The sequence below is a fragment of the Danio rerio genome, chromosome 11 (genome assembly GCF_052040795.2).
Source record: "Danio rerio strain M-AB ecotype USA chromosome 11, GRCz13ab, whole genome shotgun sequence".
NCBI classification, from domain to species: domain Eukaryota; kingdom Metazoa; phylum Chordata; class Actinopteri; order Cypriniformes; family Danionidae; genus Danio; species Danio rerio.
In genome coordinates this window covers 7,023,657-7,041,554 of record NC_141031.1, presented here as the reverse complement: position 1 = coordinate 7,041,554, position 17,898 = coordinate 7,023,657, and the positions used below count along the sequence as shown (strand labels likewise).

General features: G+C 35.8%; 3 protein-coding genes across 7 annotated transcripts in view; 1 reads left to right on the top strand and 2 right to left on the bottom strand.

Moving 5' to 3' along the window:
- Positions 1-7,217, top strand: part of comp (cartilage oligomeric matrix protein) — a 29,622-nt gene extending 22,405 nt beyond the window's left edge. For 2 of the 4 annotated variants that reach the window (XR_015501723.1, XR_015501722.1), the window contains exons 19-20: positions 1,570-2,441; positions 4,208-5,372. Coding sequence is in view for 2 of the 4 variants with exons in the window: in NM_001365303.3 (NP_001352232.2) it covers positions 1,570-1,625 (56 nt within the window). In the remaining 2 variants the exon portion in view is untranslated. 4 annotated transcript variants of the gene reach the window in all.
- The window catches only part of ranbp3a (RAN binding protein 3a), a 1,280,039-nt gene that overhangs the window by 254,086 nt on the left and 1,008,055 nt on the right, over positions 1-17,898 (bottom strand). The gene's annotated exons all lie outside the window — the stretch shown is intronic.
- crtc1b (CREB regulated transcription coactivator 1b) overlaps positions 9,659-17,898 on the bottom strand; it is a 31,186-nt gene continuing 22,946 nt past the window's right edge. Inside the window, 3 exon segments of the mRNA NM_001365302.2 lie at positions 9,659-10,239; positions 10,317-12,316; positions 17,663-17,837. Coding sequence (NP_001352231.2) covers positions 12,105-12,316; positions 17,663-17,837 — 387 coding nt within the window. The 3' untranslated portion in view covers positions 9,659-10,239; positions 10,317-12,104.

Here is a 17,898-nt window from a genome sequence, read left to right as displayed (position 1 = left end):
ATTTGTTTCTTACAATCAGTATTTAGCAAATATACCGAGTTAAAATGGCGCCATTCTAGCGAGTAAAACCTAAAATGGCGATGAGGTCTCTTAAAATTTATGGAGAGTCTTGAAAAAAGGTCTTAAAAGTTATTGAATTTACTCCTGTATATAGCCTGATATACTTTATGATTAATTAATTATGCTTATTATTATTTATGTAGGTTTTTCAGGTTAAGTTTCCGTATTTCAATGATTCAGTTTTTTTTTTTATGAATCCCATTTACCTCAAATTTTGATGATGAAAAGTCAACTCTGCAGTTTAGCAGTTTATTGACTTTTTATTAGTTTAAAACAACTTTGTACACTACCTGACAAAAGTCTTGTCGTCTATACCAGTTGTAAAAGCAACAAATAATAACTTGATTCCTTGTTGATCAATTGGAAAAGTGGCAGAAGATAGATTTTTCAGATGAATCTTCTGTTGAATTGCATCCCAATCATCACAAATACGGCAGAAGACCTATAGGAACCCACATGGACCCAGGATTCTCATAGAAATCAGTCAAGTTTGGTGAAGGAAAAATCATGGTTTGGGGTTACATTCAGTATGGGTGCATATGAGAGATCTGCAGAGTGGATGGCAACATCAACAGCCTGAGGTATCAAGACATTTGTGCTGCCCATTACATTACAAACCACAGGAGAGGACAAATTCTCCAGCAGGATATATAATTCAGCCTACACTTTAAAGTTCCTGAGAGCAAAGAAGGTCAAGGCGCTTAATGATTGGCCAGCCCAGTCACCAAAAATGAACATTATTGAGCATATCTGGGGTAAGATGAAAAAAGAGTCATTAAAGGTGAATCCAAACAATCCTGATGAACTCTGGGAGTCCTGCAGGAACACTTTTTTTGCCATCCCAGATTACTTTAATAATAAGTGATGAGTCATTGCAGAGATGTATGTTTGCAGTCGTCCAACCTCATGGGAGTCATACACAATATTAAACTAAACGTTATTTCTGTTAAGTGACAAGACTTTTGTCTAGGCAAAGTCAGACCTTACTGTCCTAATTAAATAAATAAAAATTAAGGAATGATCATATTTTATTTTAGTAAAATAAGCGTAATCTAAAGGTGTTTGCCTTTTATTTAAGCCATTTCTGATACCAAATGATCAACTAGAAGTCAACTTATTATTAGTTGTTCCTAAAACTTGGATAGACGACAAGACTTTGTCAGGTTGTGTATATGAAATAATACATAAATAAATAAGTCGGTAGAAATATATATAATTGTAAAATAACTAAAAGTACTGGAGTTTTTATTACCAGATTTTTTTACTGTATTTTACAGCACTAAAACAGTCAATATTTAACGGCAAACTATTAAAAATGACAATAAAAGACACTTTTTCAAACTTTTCAGCATCAAAAGTTGTTGGAGGAAAGACCAAGATCCCATAATGCATTTAAAAACCTTAATAAAGGGAAAACCCCTTTGCTAATTTAGTTTTTTTTCAATGCAATCACATCTGAAAAAGGAATTAATGAATCAACACTTGTCTCTTTATCTTTTTTCTTTGCAGATACAATCCCTGAGGATTTTGAGACATTCAGAACCCAGCAAATCCAGCTTTTTTAAAGCCAAACTCATCACCGTCACATTTCAAGATTTTTTTTTTTACAATCTTAATGAATGTTTGTTTGGTGAATTTAGTCATGTGTGACATATTTTATACTTCATCTTTTAAATGTATTGAACAATACTAGGTTTCCTCAAAAACCCCAAATGGCGGACAAGATACTGCATTAACACTGAGATCACAGACATCAGGATTTAAATATATAGATATATGTATTTTAAAAACACGTACAGAAATACAGGTAACAAAATATAAATGATATAACAAGAAGGCTCTGATATATGCAGCGGAGACATCATGCACATCCATATTTAGTATACTTCTTTTTTCTGAAAATGGAAAAGGACCAGCAAAACGACAAAAAGACGAAATCAGTTCCTTCTACAATCACTTACCACAAATAAGAGACAAAGATGACCACACCAGCACAGCAACTACAGAAGTGGCCCAAAGAAAGCTCTAGACGACCACAAATTATATGTCCTAATATACCGTTAATTCCAATAAAGAGCGAGAGCTGTGCTCGCGTAATGAAAGATCACAAAGATTTGATGCACATTCTGTAATCTAACACTCTCATGAGAGGTTTACCTTTAATACTCATTAAACCTGCTTTAAGTGAAATGTCAGTCGACAAAATTAAAAATATATATATATATCGTCTTTACAGAAATCATAGATGGCACTTAGTTAATGCTAATGCTATGAGTTAAAGAAACACCACTTTTATTTTTGCAAACAGGCTGCTTTTACAACTCCCCTAGAATTAAAGAGTTCAGTTTGAGCATTTTTGAATACATTTAGCCAGTCTCTGAGCCTGGCGGGAACACCTTTAGCTTAGCTTAGCATAGATCATTGAATCAGATTGGACCATTAGCATCTCGCTCAAATTTTAAAAAAAGAAATATGCTTGAATACTGTTACACAAGCTATGTTTCCATCTAAAAATGCTAAAAAGAAATTTGCGGAAAACTGGAATATCGAATGAAAGACGTGCAAATAAAGCAGCGTTTCCATCCAACAAATCAAAGCAAACAAAATCGTCACTTCTTGATAAACTGGTACCAAATATCAACAGTACAAACTGAATTTACTGCAGTAGGAGAAGCTGTGTGAATCTTTTCTTCATTTAATGACTTGCCTCAGAAGGCAATAACACGAAATGAATGCGTGGTGGCGTTCAAAGGTGCGTTTGAAGTGTTTCCATCGTAGTTTAAGCAAATCTTTTCTTATTGAATTAAAGTTTATCCTACTCAGTTATGTTCAAATGATTTTTATTCACATTTTCAAAATGTATGCGCATCTTTGCATTTCCATCAACCGTTTATTAATGTGCATATTCAAAATCCGCATAAAAATGTGGATGGAAACGTTGCTATTGTGTGCTATTTTATTGGTCGATATGGCTAGGAACTATAATCTCATTTTTGAGCCAGATGCTAATGGTCTAATCTAATTCAATTGATTATGCTAAGCAAAGCTAATAGTGATCTTGCCAGACCTGCTGTTCGGCAAATATTGCAGTAATTTAGAGTAAACTAACCACTCAATCAGTCATTTTTGGCCATCAAAAATTTTTAAATTTGATAAAAGGCAGGTAAAATTTTTAAATAAAATATAATTATTATAAAAAATCTTTGATATTCCATGACTTGGACAAAAAATTTTAATTCCCCGATTTTAAATGTAAAAAAAATGCTTCAAATATTACTGTAAATTTGAAGAAAAATCAGGTATTTTCCATCGTAGTTTAAGCGCATCTTTTCGAATAAAAAGTTTATTTTACTCAGTTATGCGCATACGTTTTTCATGTGCATTTTCTAAATTTTTATGCATCTTGGCATTTTTATCCACCATTTTTTTAAATGCGCTTATTTAAAATCTGCATAAAAATGGGTGGATGGAAACTTAGCTATTGTGTGCTATTTTCTAGGTGGATATGGCTAGGAACTATACTCTCATTCTGGCATACGAAACAAGGACCTTTGCCGCCATATCATGGCTTCAGCAGGCGCATATTACAAATTCCTTGTTCTTATTATGATGGAACTACAGTATAGTTCATAGCCATATTAGCCAAGAAAATAGGAACTTTTCATTTTCTGTCACACTTAAACCACAGTCACGTTGTACTTTTTAATCCATAGACTTTCATTTATACGCAGGCAAATGCGTCAGACTGGAAACGAAAGCTTTTGCGACAAGTTTCGCAGTTTGCTTCATTGCAAAGTTCAAGCTTGGTGAACTCTGACCTGCGACAACGCATCACTTGACTGCATGAAACCAATCGAAATTCAAAATATGACCTCTCTGTACAGAAATTAAAAATTTGGAGCAATCGCTCGCTTTTTAAAACGTCTAAACATCTTGTTTAAGTCCCGCCCCTTTTCGTAGCACTGTGCGACAGAACTTGGCATGCTCAAACTCTAGTGTGATTAGGTAGATTAGTACTCGATGTAACTTAAGAGGGGTCAAGCTATAAATAGTAAGATTATCATTAGATTATCAAGATTAAATACTCTTTTTGAAATTTTTGAGCAAGATGCTAACGGTCTAATCTGATTCAATTGAATATGCTAAGCTAAGCTAATAGTGCTCTTGTCAGACCCACAGATTGGCTAAATGGATTCAAACATAATAAAACTTTAGTGAAGTTGTAAAATTTGCATTTTCTAAACAAACAAACAAAAAAAAAAACTTAGTTTCTTTAAAAGGAAGGAGTGTTATATCGATCAATGCTAGCTATCCTATGGGTCACTACTACCATTATGTTTTCTTTTTTGTTTTTTTATTAAGAAATACATCCCGTTTAGTCAACTACGTCCTTATTAGTCTTAATGGTACGGACATGGTAACTAACTGCTCAGCAGTTCTATTAAGGCTTAAAGGGGAATTTACGCTAAAGGGGGTTTGCTCACACAAATAACCAGAACAGTTAACAATTCCAACATACACAGAAGTGCTGTTAGCTAAAACCGCTTCAGTAAAACGCCCCGAACAGGCAGTTTGGCTGCATGCTAAATCAACAACAGATTATTTGACCAATAAACACGTGCAGTCTGCCCACATCTCCAAATGTTTCACACGTTAAAGCAACAAACAGACTGAGCCCTTTTTTTTCGGTTTGCATTGGGAAGTCACACATATACGCTTCCAGAATTGTTTTCCCTCTGAATTATCAGTGCAGTACAGAGAACAGTACACAAAAAACGCACCATCACGATAAACCGGGGAAGAAAAACGCATGTACAGTTGAAAAAATACGCATCCTCGTAAGGTAAAACAGTCCAAGTTTCTGAAGCCAAAGATTCTGAAGAAATGCACATACATCAGTATGAAAGCTGCCATATCTTTCTGACAGGATTTGAAATGAAAACCCAAGATGCAGTGAGCATGAGGAGGGGGAATGACCCAACCGAACATATTAAACATGCTACAATCGTGAGGAAATAAATCAGAAATGCTACTGTGACCAGAAAGAAAGAGCAACATAACAGATCGGTGCTTTGGTCAAGCATTCTCAAGCAGATCATTTGGTGTAATGCACTAATACGGAGCCCCATAAATATATTCCGTTTCTAAACATGATCACAGACAGTAAAATGACACCACTAGCATTAACTAATACATGCACTGTGTCTGGGGGTCTATACTGTTTTATGTGCAGTGAATCTTTTTTTTTGTTTGTTTTATTGGAATCAGCCAAGCTAATGAAGACCTCGTACCAAATAAAAAGCTAACGAAGACCTTGTTCTAAAGGTATTTACTCGTTTTGACATGCAGTCGTCATATTCCTGTGCTAAGCTTTATGTACACTATTTTCAGGGGGGGAAAAGTGTTAGAGAAATACGCTGATGGTGAACATGAAAACTATAGAAGATACATTTGGGATGAGAGTTTGAGAAATTAAAACAGTGATTATTGTGGTTATGTCGAATAAACTACACAATATCCACTGAACCGATCCTTGCTTCTCAGCCCTAAGAATTCGATTGGTCTGCAGCCAGAAATACTTCAGGTGATTGGTCGATTAATGCTTTTGGTTTGCATAGGAATCACAAATCGGATTTGCACAGTTTTAAGAGTTACTACCAAAATATATCTGGCTAAAGCAAAAACGTCTTGTTTGATGTCAAGTACAGGCTGAATTTCATCTGGCTAGCAGACAATTTTTTTTTTATTTTAATATAGTGGGGTCCATAAATATGACTAATAGAAATACCTTTGTAACTATATAATCATAGCAGTTTAAGGGCATACTCACACTAGTCAGGGTTGCTTTAGTGCTGGGTTTTTTTGCACCATAGTGCTTTGGTTGTTGAGTTTATTTATTTATTTTGCACTTTAACTCACCAATTCGGAGTACGCTTGCACCATTTATGATGCAATTTTGGTTTTAAAGAAAACAAAAATACATTTTATTAATAGACTGTCTTTATCATTTATGCAGCATGCTGGTTTTCACTTCAGAAATACTTTGGATGCATGATATATCGGCAGCCTTATTGACATTGACTGATAAATGCTATGTTTAATGTCATTGTTATCGGTTTGAAAGCAAAATTAACTTCTTGTTTTCTGTGCGATGCTTTTATGTATCGGCAGCCTTATTGACATTGACCTATAAATGCAATGTTTAATGTCATTGTTATAGGTTTGATAGCAAAATTAAGCCGATATCTTTAAGCCGATAATTTAGGTATTATTTCTGCTGGTTGAACGCCTCTAGGAGTTTCCTGCCTGACACTTTTATATATCGGCAGCCTTATTGACATTGACTGATAAATGCTATGTTTAATGTCATTGTTATCGGTCCGATAGCAAAATTAAGCCGATATCTTTAAGTCGATAATTAAGAATTAATTATGCTGCACTTTTATATATTGGCATCCTTATTAACATTGGCTTATAAATGCTAAATTTAATGTCATCGTTATCGGTTAGATATCAAAATTAAGCCGATATCATTAAGCAGATAATTTAGGTGTTATATTTGCTGGTGTGAAGACTTCTTGTTTTCTGTGCGATGCTTTTATGTATCGGCAGCCTTATTAACATTGACCTATAAATGCTATATTGAATGTCATTGTTATAGGTTTGATAGCAAAATTAAGCCGATATCTTTAAGCCGATAATTTAGGTATTATTTCTGCTGGTTGAATGCCTCTAGGAGTTTCCTGCCTGACACTTTTATATATCGGCAGCCCTATTGACATTGACAGATAAAGCTATGTTTAATGTCATTTTTATTGGTCCGATAACAAAATTAAGACGATATTAAGCCAATAATTTAGTTATTATCTTTGCTGGTTGATCCACACTAGGAGTTTCCTGCCTGGCACTTTTACATAACGGCAGCTTTACTGGCATTGACCAAAAAATGCTATGTGTAATGTCATTGTTATCAGTCCGATAACAAAATTAAGCCGATATCATTAATCCGATAATTTAGTTATTATCTTTGCTGGTTGATCCCCTCTAGGCCTGACACTTTTACATATCGGCAGCCTTATTGACATTGACTGATAAATGCTATTTTTAATATCACTGTTATTGGTCCGATAACAAAATTAAGCCGATATCTTTAAGCCGATAATTTAGGTATTATTTCTGCTGGTTGAACTAGTCCAGGTCTTTCCTGCCTGACACTTTTACATATGGGCAGCCTAATTGACATTGACCAATAAATGCTATTTTAATGTCTCTGTTATTGGTCTGATCACAAAATTAAACCGATATCTTTAAGCCAATAATGTAGGGGTTATTTCTGCTTGTTGAACCACTTCATGCTTCCTACGCAACGCTTTTATAAATCGGCAGCCTTATTGACATTGACCAATAAATGCTATTTTTAATGTCATTGTTATCAGTCTGATATCAAAATTAAACTGATATCGTTAAGCTGATAATTTACGTATTATCTCTGCTGGTTTAACCACTCCAGGAGTTTCCTGCCTCACACTTTTACATATCAGTGGCCTTATTAACATTCACCGATAAATGCAATGTTTAATGTCATTGTTATCGGTCCGATATCAAAATTAAGCCGATATTTTTAAGCCGATAATTTTGGGATTATTTCTGCTTGTTGAACCACTTCACGTTTCCGACACTATGCTTTTATATATCGACAACCTTATTGACATTGACCGATAAATGCTATGTTTAATGTCATTGTTATCGGTCCAATAACAAAATTAACTGATATCTTTAAGCCGATAATTTAGGTATTATCTCTGCTGGTTGAATCACTTCACTTTTTCTGCGTGTCACCTTTATATATCGACAGCCTTATTGACATTGGCCGATAAATGCTTTGTTTAATGTCATTGTTATCGGTTGGATAACAAAATTAAACCAATATTTTTAACCCGATAATTTAGGTATTATCTCTGCTGGTTGAATCACTTTACATTTCCTGCATTCCACTTTTATTTATTGACATCCTTATTGACATTGACCGATAAATGCTATATTTTTAATGTCATTGTTATCGGTCTGATATCAAAATGAAGCCAATATCATTAAGCCAATATTTCGGTATTATCTCTGCTGGTTAAAGCACTCCACATTTCCTGCCTGCCACTTTTATATATCGGCAGGCTTATTGACATTGGCCATGTCATAGTTATTAAATTAAGCTGATAGCTTTAAGCTGATAATTTAGCTATTATTTTTGCTTCCTGCAATTTCATTTTCATTTTTACTTTTGGCTTATGTTCAGCGACTTGGTTGCTTTATTTATGCAAATTTTTGGTCAGGCAGTATATTTTATTCAGATAAAGAAAGTTGGACATAGAAATAATAGTACACAAAATAATGTTCAGAGATTACTTCAAACTTTTCTGAAGTTAAAAATCAGTTGTTCTCTGTATATGTTTGGCTTTTGTTTCGACAATAATGCAGAAAAAATTTATAAATTTATTTGTATCGTCTACTATATTGGCTGTCAATCTGCAAATCTAAAGAGATCAAATCAAATTTTTTTACTCGCACTCAAGTGGTTCCAAAGCTAGTTTCTTTATTCTGTTGAACACAAAAGAAGATGTTTTGGAGACAAAAAAAGATGAAAACTGGTAACCATTGACTTCCATAGTAGAAAAACGAAGTCAGTGGGTACAGGGTTCCAGCTTTAGTCAAAATATATCATTTTGTGTTCAAAAAAAAAAAAGAAACATAAACCGATCTGGAACAAATCAATGGTGAGTAAATGATGATAAAATATTCAGTTTTGAATGAACTATCTTTTTTTTGAAGGAGGAATTTGCATTTTTACCGTGTTTCATCAGTTACCGTGATATGCTCTAAAGCTTAAACATGTCCAAATACCCCAGTGTGAGTACACCCATAAAACATACATAGATCTCAAGATATTTTTTATATTACTCCAAAGATATATTATACTCACTGTATGTTCAATCATATTGTTCAATGTACATAATTATGTGTTTATAGCTTATTTTATGTCCCATTTTGTTAACTTTATAACTAACTTTGCAATTACATGCCAACTTATTCTCTTTACAGTATTAGTCAGGGTTCCCACTCTAAACCAAATGTCGAGTCCATAGTCTCTTAACAACAAAACACACAGCATTTCCATGACTTATAATGAATAGAAAAAGAAGCAGCTGTTGTGTACTGACAGAATTAGTGCAAATGGCTCGAAATGTTGGAAATTTGGAGATTTTTAAATTAGCGCAGATATATTTTGACCAAGAGGGCCACTGTTCAAATTCATTCCATGCCATCTGCATTATTTTATATATATAAAACATATTCGCATTATATGTACATTATAAACATTATATGCAAGGCAGTGTGTTACTTGCTAAAGATGGGCCATGTCATTAACGCAATGCAAATCCAGGCAAAACTTACTGTATTTGAGGGCTACATTCATCGTACTGATCACTCAAAGGTTAATTTGATCATGTTTTTTAATGCTGTTGAAGATAATTTAACTGTACTAGATTTTAATTTACTAGAACTTTATCAATGTTAAGCTGCTTTGAAACGCTTTTTATGAAAAAGCTTTTTATGATTAAGATTTGGACACTTTTCTCTCTTTGTTTCTAAGCATTCCTTTTATATAAATTACAGGAACCAATGGTTCTTGAGGTCGAAAAAGTAATGAACTAAAATGTGTAGATTTATGTATATTTTCTACAGCAAAACAACGCAACAAAATGGTGCAAATATTGCTGTAAATTTTGAGTAAATTTGACATTAAATCAGTCGTTTTTGGCCAACAAGAATGGGAGGTAAAATTTAAAACGACAAGCAAAAAATTTGATATTCCATGACTTGAACAAAAAATGTAAAAATAAAATTCCCAGATTTTTAATGTCAGAAAAAAATGCTTCAAATATTGCTGTAAGTTTTAAGAAAATTCACCAAATCTGGTATTTTTGCCTGCAATAATCTGAAATTTTGATAAATGGGAGGTAAAATTTCAAATAACAAACAAAAATCTAATATTCCATGACTTAAAAAATAAAATAATAAAATTCTCAGATTTTTAATGATAGAAAAAAATGATTGAAAATTATAGACAAAAACATGCTTTAAATATTGCTGTAAGTTTTAAGAAAATTCACCAAATCAGGTATTAATTATGGAAAAATTATAGAAAAAAAATGTTTTAAATATTGCTGTAAGTTTTAAGAAAATTCACCAAATCAGGTATTTTTAACTGCAATAATCTGAAATTTTGATAGGTAGGAGGTAAAATTTAAAATGACAAACAAAAGTCTGTGATTTTTCATAACTTAGATTAAAAACATTCATAAGCACTGCGTTTTAATATCTGAGAATAGATATTTTATAATATTTCAGAAATTACTTGACCCATGGGAACCCTGAATAGTAGAATGTTTGGTTGGGGTAAGCAGAATAAGTTGATGCATACTTGCAAAGATACTTAAATGCTGTACAATATGCAGGGACAATTTAAATACAGCGTTAACTCATAATTTTGGACTTCACTGTATATACACTCTCCAAAGCAAAGGCAAAAAGTGTCTACATTGGTTAACTTAATAAATATTAGTTCCTAAACATGTAAATGGTAATTTTTTGGAACTTTTTAGGTACTAATATGTACTCAAGCTACAAACGTGAACCTTTTTTTTTTAAGTTACCAGGTTTATACCTTTACTTCTGAGAGTGTAGTGATTGTAACTGTCATTGAATTGTACATGAGTGATTCCTTAATTCCAAAAAAACATTATGCAGGGCTTGAACGTACTAACAGGAACGACAAACACAAACTCCCATTGAACAGCACAGAATAAGGAGCATTACTCTCCCCAAGCTAGATGAATGACATCATCATCACAACAGAACCTCGGGTTATGTTTGGCAGTACAAGTACAAACTTTACAGCGTTCAATACTAAACAAAATGGCATCGTTAAACCAAGAAGATCGAGAGGAAAACACTTCGGATACAATTAGAAAAACACATCAACAGTTAAAAACAGCATTTTGTTCATATAAGGCAAAATCAGGTCCTCTCACAGTGTAGTGTTCAGCAGGTTTCTGCAGCAGCTCTTGGGTCACCTTTACTGACCAATGTTGAAGCGTATACATTACAGCAATGGAATCTTCAATATGAATAAATAACATACGCAAAACATAGCGAAAAGTCACATGACAGTCCACAAAAACACCAAAATCTTGGTAGAATTCAATCGAGAGACTGCTGTCGTTTTGCAAGAATTTCATAAAATCGCTAGCAAATGCTAAAAATAAATATGATAACACCAATCGTGACATCATTGAGATGTTACAAAATGCTAGCAAATCGAAAACGCTATGGAAGCCATTTTGTAAAAGCAAACGTATGCCTTCCAGTGTACAACGAGCAACGCTCCCTTAAAACCCTTGATATACAATCTGGGGGAGTAGTGCTCCTTACGTACATATGGTTAAATAATATTTAGAGCTATAATTATAAAAAAATAATTAGAATATTATAAATACACGATATAAATAAATGTTGATTTCACACACATGAATAAACAGGTCGAAATTGTGTAAACAAACAAACATATGTATGAAATTTGGCAATTCACTTTAACGTTACATAAAATACTGAAGGAAACGTAAATATATAGAAACGTAACACAATAACAGCGTGATTGGTAAAACGAATAGTATAAACACGACACGACATAGACTGAGACGAACGCAAAATGGACATTAACAACTAACGCGGATAACTAAAGTTGAGCGTATAAAGAGAGTGGGTGGTGGATGGTATTGTGCATTGGAAGCCATCCATTGTGGATACGGCACTTCCACCTCCACCCCAGCCCATCCCCAAACCCTAGCTGCCTGCCACCACCAGCCCCAGGCCATGAGTAGTTTGGCAGCATGCTGTTAGATGGGAAGGTCGGGGGACGGCCACTGACCAGATGGTGAACAGAGAGGCCATGCAGCAGAAATGTCTCGCTTAAAATTGCATTCAAAGGTTCACAGTCGATCCATGCGGAAAGTGTCCTCGGTGGCCGGGTCGGCGAGAACCATGTCTGGGTCGTTTAGCATGTGCAGTCCGTCCAGTGTCAAGGGGTCGATCTTCAGTTCGTCCAATGGGAACTGCGAGTCCGCATCAAAGCTGACGTCACCAACGCCGGCTAATGAGCTGGTGAGGTCTTTGGAGAGACTGGGAGGAGACTCCCCCGTCACTGATGTGGGATAAAGCAAAATATGCAAATTAGTGCTTACTTAGGCTTTGGCTGCGTCCGAAACCGCATACTTCCATACTATATAGTACGCTAAAATCAGTATGCGAGCCGAGTAGTATGTCCGAATTCATAGAATTCGAAAATCAGTATGCGAGAAGTACCCGGATTACTTACTACTTCCGGCGAGATTCTGGAGTGCGCATCCCATGCACGATGTTCTATCCCATAATGCCCCGCGAATGAATTCATGAATGGAAGGGAAGCAACGCAACTAACGCAGGTAGGTCACGTGACCATGACAAAATGGTGAATGTAGTACGTCCGAATTCCATTCATACTTTTCACATTCATACTGTATAGAACGTACTTTTCTAATGGCCGAGTAGTACGTTTAAATTTGAATGCAGTACCTACTGAGTAGTAGGCGGTTTCGGACGCAGCCCATGTCTACACTAATACCGTTTTCGTTTAAAGGTGCCGTATGTAAGTTTTTGACTTTTCTAAAGCATGAAAATACCGTAATATGTTTGCAGAACAATGCTAAAGTCAGTTATTCTGTTATGAAAATATGAAATAACTCTTTCACACATTCTGACCTGACTGTATGTGTGAACAGGCCCTTTTTGAAAATACTGGTAAATCCGTTCCAGCTATCTTCTGGAAAGAGAAGTTGTATCTTTACTGGTAATTTGCCAGAATGCTGCGCTGTGTGACTGCAAAAGGAAGATTGCCACAAAGAGTGTGTTCACGTCTAGAATGCGCTGACGTGGGACGTCTACTTTGGGATAAAAGCCTTTGGATATTCTAGACACATTTAGCTGCTAGTTGTCAGTCAGATAATGTTTCTATATTCCTTCCTAATGCCAACTGTGTAAATAATTATCATCGAAGTTGTTCACAATACTGATCCATCCACAGAGTTTGTAATGTAGTCAAATGTTTACAAATACAAGCAGAGCCATTTAGAGCTCATTTCTGCTTAATGATGTCAGAATTTACCGGTATTTTGGAATGGATGTGTGAACGGTCTTTTCCGTAAAGATTCTGTAACGTCCTTGTCTGTGTGAACAGCACTTTTTTGAATTTACCGATAAAGTTGTTACAGATATTTCCCGGATATTTACTGGTATTACTGTGTGAAAGCGGCTTTTGTTTTGGCCCAGTGCCAGGTTAACCAATTATATTTCAGTACCCCGGGTTTCCTTTGTGGAAAATAGAACATTTGATTCATTCAGTCAGGAAGGATCTCAAAGCATGTCGACCACAATGTGACCTCTGATGGACAGTTGTAGCCCCGAAATGAGATGCAGCTTCAGAGTTCCACATGCATAAGCAATTTGGCATTTTGCACCAAACGAAACACGACAGCAATTTAAATACAGCCATTCAGAAGCACTCACTGCACTCCAACGAAAAGGTAAGGTTTATAATCTAATTAATACATATTAAACCTCTTTAACATTATTAAATGTAGATTCTGAGTCACTGATATGGGTTGGTTTGCACTGATTCACAGCTCTAAAGTTCAATTTCAAACAGTTGATTTTTTTTTTTCAAAATCTGAGGTGCTCAACTATATGCTGCTGCTTTCAGTAGTTTGGCAATAAATATCAAGTTAAATGGCATTTAAACTCACATTATTAGCATTTAACTCTGAATAAAGCACATGAGGTGTACATAAGGTGGTCATTGTCAGTATTCTGTTCAGCTGCAGAAAGAAAAGCTGTTTCTAATATATAAATTTCAGCTGTTGGTTAGAAAAAAAACTCCTTTTAGTATGGAAAATATTCTTTCTATTGTGTGCGGTTGCTTTTATTTAGAACACGACTCAAATCAGCCTTTAGACTCGACAGTTAGGCACATTTCTTTTAATGTCGTCAATCTGGCAACCTGCATTTGAAGTACATGCAATACCTAGCTCAACCATTGGGTGTCAAACTAACATACTGCACCTTCAGTGTTGGGCAGTAGCACCGCTACAAATAGTGACGCTACTAGCTTAAGTAGCTAGCATTGCTACTTTCTAAATCAAATAGCTTTTCAGTAGCGAAGCTAATTTTTAGTTGAGTAGCGCAGTAATGTTCACACAATGTTTAAAGTAAATGATCTAAATGTATTTATATGTATATTTATAATCTGGGTAAGACTAAAAAATGTTTGTCCAATTAAAATTTGTCTGGTCGATAATTCCCATAGTTCTAATAGGTAGCCCAAAGTGTCTGTCAACAAATGGAGATTTGTCCATCTGTGCATCCCTGTTGACGCAGACTGATCCGCCGCACACGAGAGAGTGACAGCAGTAAAACCGAATGCTGAATCAAAACTGTTTAAAATCCTGAATCAATATTGGAGTGGGTTTTGCACGATGGAGGAAAGACGACACCATGGCTGAAGTATTTCTTTTAGACAGGTAATGTTATGCTTTAAAGTATTTTAGTCACACAAAGCTGATGTAGATTGTGTTGTGTTATGAATGGGTTATATGCACAGAAGTGTTGTTCAGCCACTGAAATCTTCCGGTGAAAGACTGATGTGACTAGTTCAGTTTCATAAGGTCCTTTTACAGCATCGATAACGTAGATTTTTATTTAGTTTAAGAACAAAACACAAGTAAACAGCGCTATTCCACCCAGCCTGCATTACTGAGGTGAAGTTGGTTTTATATTCACATTGGTTTATTTTTGAACAGTGACAACCTGTGACTAGATCCCTTTATTGTTTACCATGCTACTTTGAATATTCGGTCTGAAATAGCATGTGAGTATGGCTTAGTAATAAGTGTAATTCCTGCACGCCGCCAGCCAACCGCTAAGTATACTGTAGTCGCTTTAGGACAAAGCGTGTGATAGAGACCAGCGATCCTTGCATGCATGAAATATTGCACATTATGATAAGTTTTGCTGCTACACAACTGAACATGTGCTAGATGTAATAATGAATTACATACAATTTTATATAATATAGATCATATAATACTTTAAAGTTTTCTAACTGCCGATTGACATGATCTAGTGGGTTGTCTACAGTCATCTTAAAGGTGCGCGTTTGTGATTTCAGGAGGCGTGCTTTGGACAGCAGGGGAGGGACTGTGTTTTCAAAGCTAACATTAGCATTTTGGCAGATCACCTACTGCACTATTAAAACGTGAAGTTGCAAAGATTTATTTGCACAGGTGAGGAAACAAGAAAAAATGTAGGTTGAGAATAATTTGAATCCTGACTCCCAGAATTGGAATTGAATCAAATGGTGTAGTACTTACAGATTCCCACCCCTAACATGCACGATGCATGAATCCAACATCATCTGCGGGAAAAGGCAGTGTCTTGTGAATGCAAGTATGACAATTAGCGGAAGCTACAAATACAAAAGTCTTTTAAAAATTTTAAACGGATATTTTACTTATATATATATATATATATATATATATATATATATATATATATATTTATTTATTTTTTTTTTTTAAATGTATCGATTCACTACAGGAGACCTTTACACCCCATTCACATGGGGCGTCAGCGTCAATGCTTTCCTTTTACTTTAAATGGGTGACGTCAGGCATTGTCGAACTGCGTCGTCTGCGCCGCTTCAGAGGCATTGCTCGCTGCAGAAGTTGGGTCTAGCTCAACTTTTCAAGCGCCGACAGAAGCGTCAGCCAATCAGATCGTTGTATGCAAATACACCAGCTAGACAGTGGCGTATTGCTGTTGAATGACGATTCGCTCAGCCCCAACTTCAGACACGCCTTCAACGTTGACACTGAAGCCTCGTGTGAATGGGGCATTACTCACTCCCTGGAACCGTGAGGCACTTTTTATCATGAATGAATGTGCTTAAATGGATTAATTTTTGACAGAAAAGAAACATCCTCCTGTTGCCAAATCGTAGGCTAATTTTCATTTTCAAGTGAACCAACGCTTTAATGATCAATACATTATGACAGACTTCATGCTGATAGCAAAAAAACGCATGAAAAATGTGCATACTTCCACATTCAGACACTGAATGCACTGCACCACAGATGATTTGTGCTGAAACAGTGTATGTATAATATGCATTATTTGAATTAAGAACCGCATATTGTTTACCCAGGGTTCAGAATGACTGACAGTTGACTGTTACAAGTGCAAAAACATCCAGAATTTCATCTTAACTTTGTTAACATTCTCCCTCCAAAACTAGTTCTTGTTACATACACTACCTGACAAAAGTCTTGCTGCTTATCCAAGTTTTATGAACAACAAATAATAACTTGACTTCTAGTTGATCGTTTGGTGTCAGAAGTGGTTTTTATGAAAGGCAAAGGCCTCTAGATTACGCTTACTTTACCAAAATAAAATATGATCATGGCTTGATTTTTAATTATTTAATTAAGACAGTAAGGTCTGACTTTGCTTAGACAAAAGTCTTGTTAACAGAAATAATGTACAGTATAAAACAGGGGTGTCCAAACTCAGTCCTGGAGGGCCGTTGTCCTGCAGATTTTAGCTCCAACTTGCTTCAACACACCTGCAGGATGTTTCTAGAAAGCCTAGTAAGAGCTTGATTAGCTAGCCCAGGTGTCTGACTGAGGTTGGAACTAAACTTTGCAGAACACCGGCCCTCCAGGATCGAGTTTGGACATGCCTGGTATAGAATATAAAGTCATGGTGCAGTGGGAAAATGACTCCCATGAGCTTGGAGGACTGCATCCATACATCTCTGCAATGACTCAAATCACTTATTAATAAAGTCATCTGGAACGGCAAAGAAAGCGTTCCTGCAGGACTCCCAGAGATAAAGATTCTTTGGATTCATCTTTAATGCATCCTTTTTCATCTTACCCCAGACATGCTTAATTATGTTCATGCCTGGTGACTCGGCTGGCCAATACTGGAGCACATTGACCTTTTTTGCTTTCAATAACTTTGTTGTGGAGGCTGAAGTATGAGAAGGAGCCCTATCCTGCTGAAGAATTTGCCCTCTCCTGTGGTTTGTAATGTAATGGGCAGCACAAATGTCTTGATACCTCAGGCTGCTGATGTTGCCATCCACTCTGCAGATCTCTCACACGCCCCCATACTGAATTTAACCCCAAACCATGAATTTTTTCTCACCAAACTTGACTGATTTCTGTGAGAATCTTGGGTCTATGCAGGTTACAATAGGTCTTCTGCAGTGTTTGTGATAAATGAATTGCAGTTCAACAGATTGAAATGCAGTTCAACATAAAAAGAAGTCAAGTCTATTATTTGTTGCTCTTACACTGGGATCGACGACAAGACTTTTGTCAGGCAGTGTATAGGTGAAGTATCTCGATAAATTACTGTACCTCTGTGCCATCTCTCAGAACGACAAGCACAATACCTGTGAGAATGATGTTGGGGATGTTGCCATGGCTACTGTAGCTCAACTGCTGTGCGTCCTGCTGACTGTTGTGGCTCCCAGTTAAACCCATCATGGCGGCCTGTGTGTAGTTGAGTGTTGAACAGGGACTAGTGCTTCCTGGATTCTCCATCATGTTCATGTTGAACTGCTCCAGCTGCACGATCAGCAATAGAAAAAGAAGGTCACACTTTAATTTGATGGTCCGTTTGTTGAAT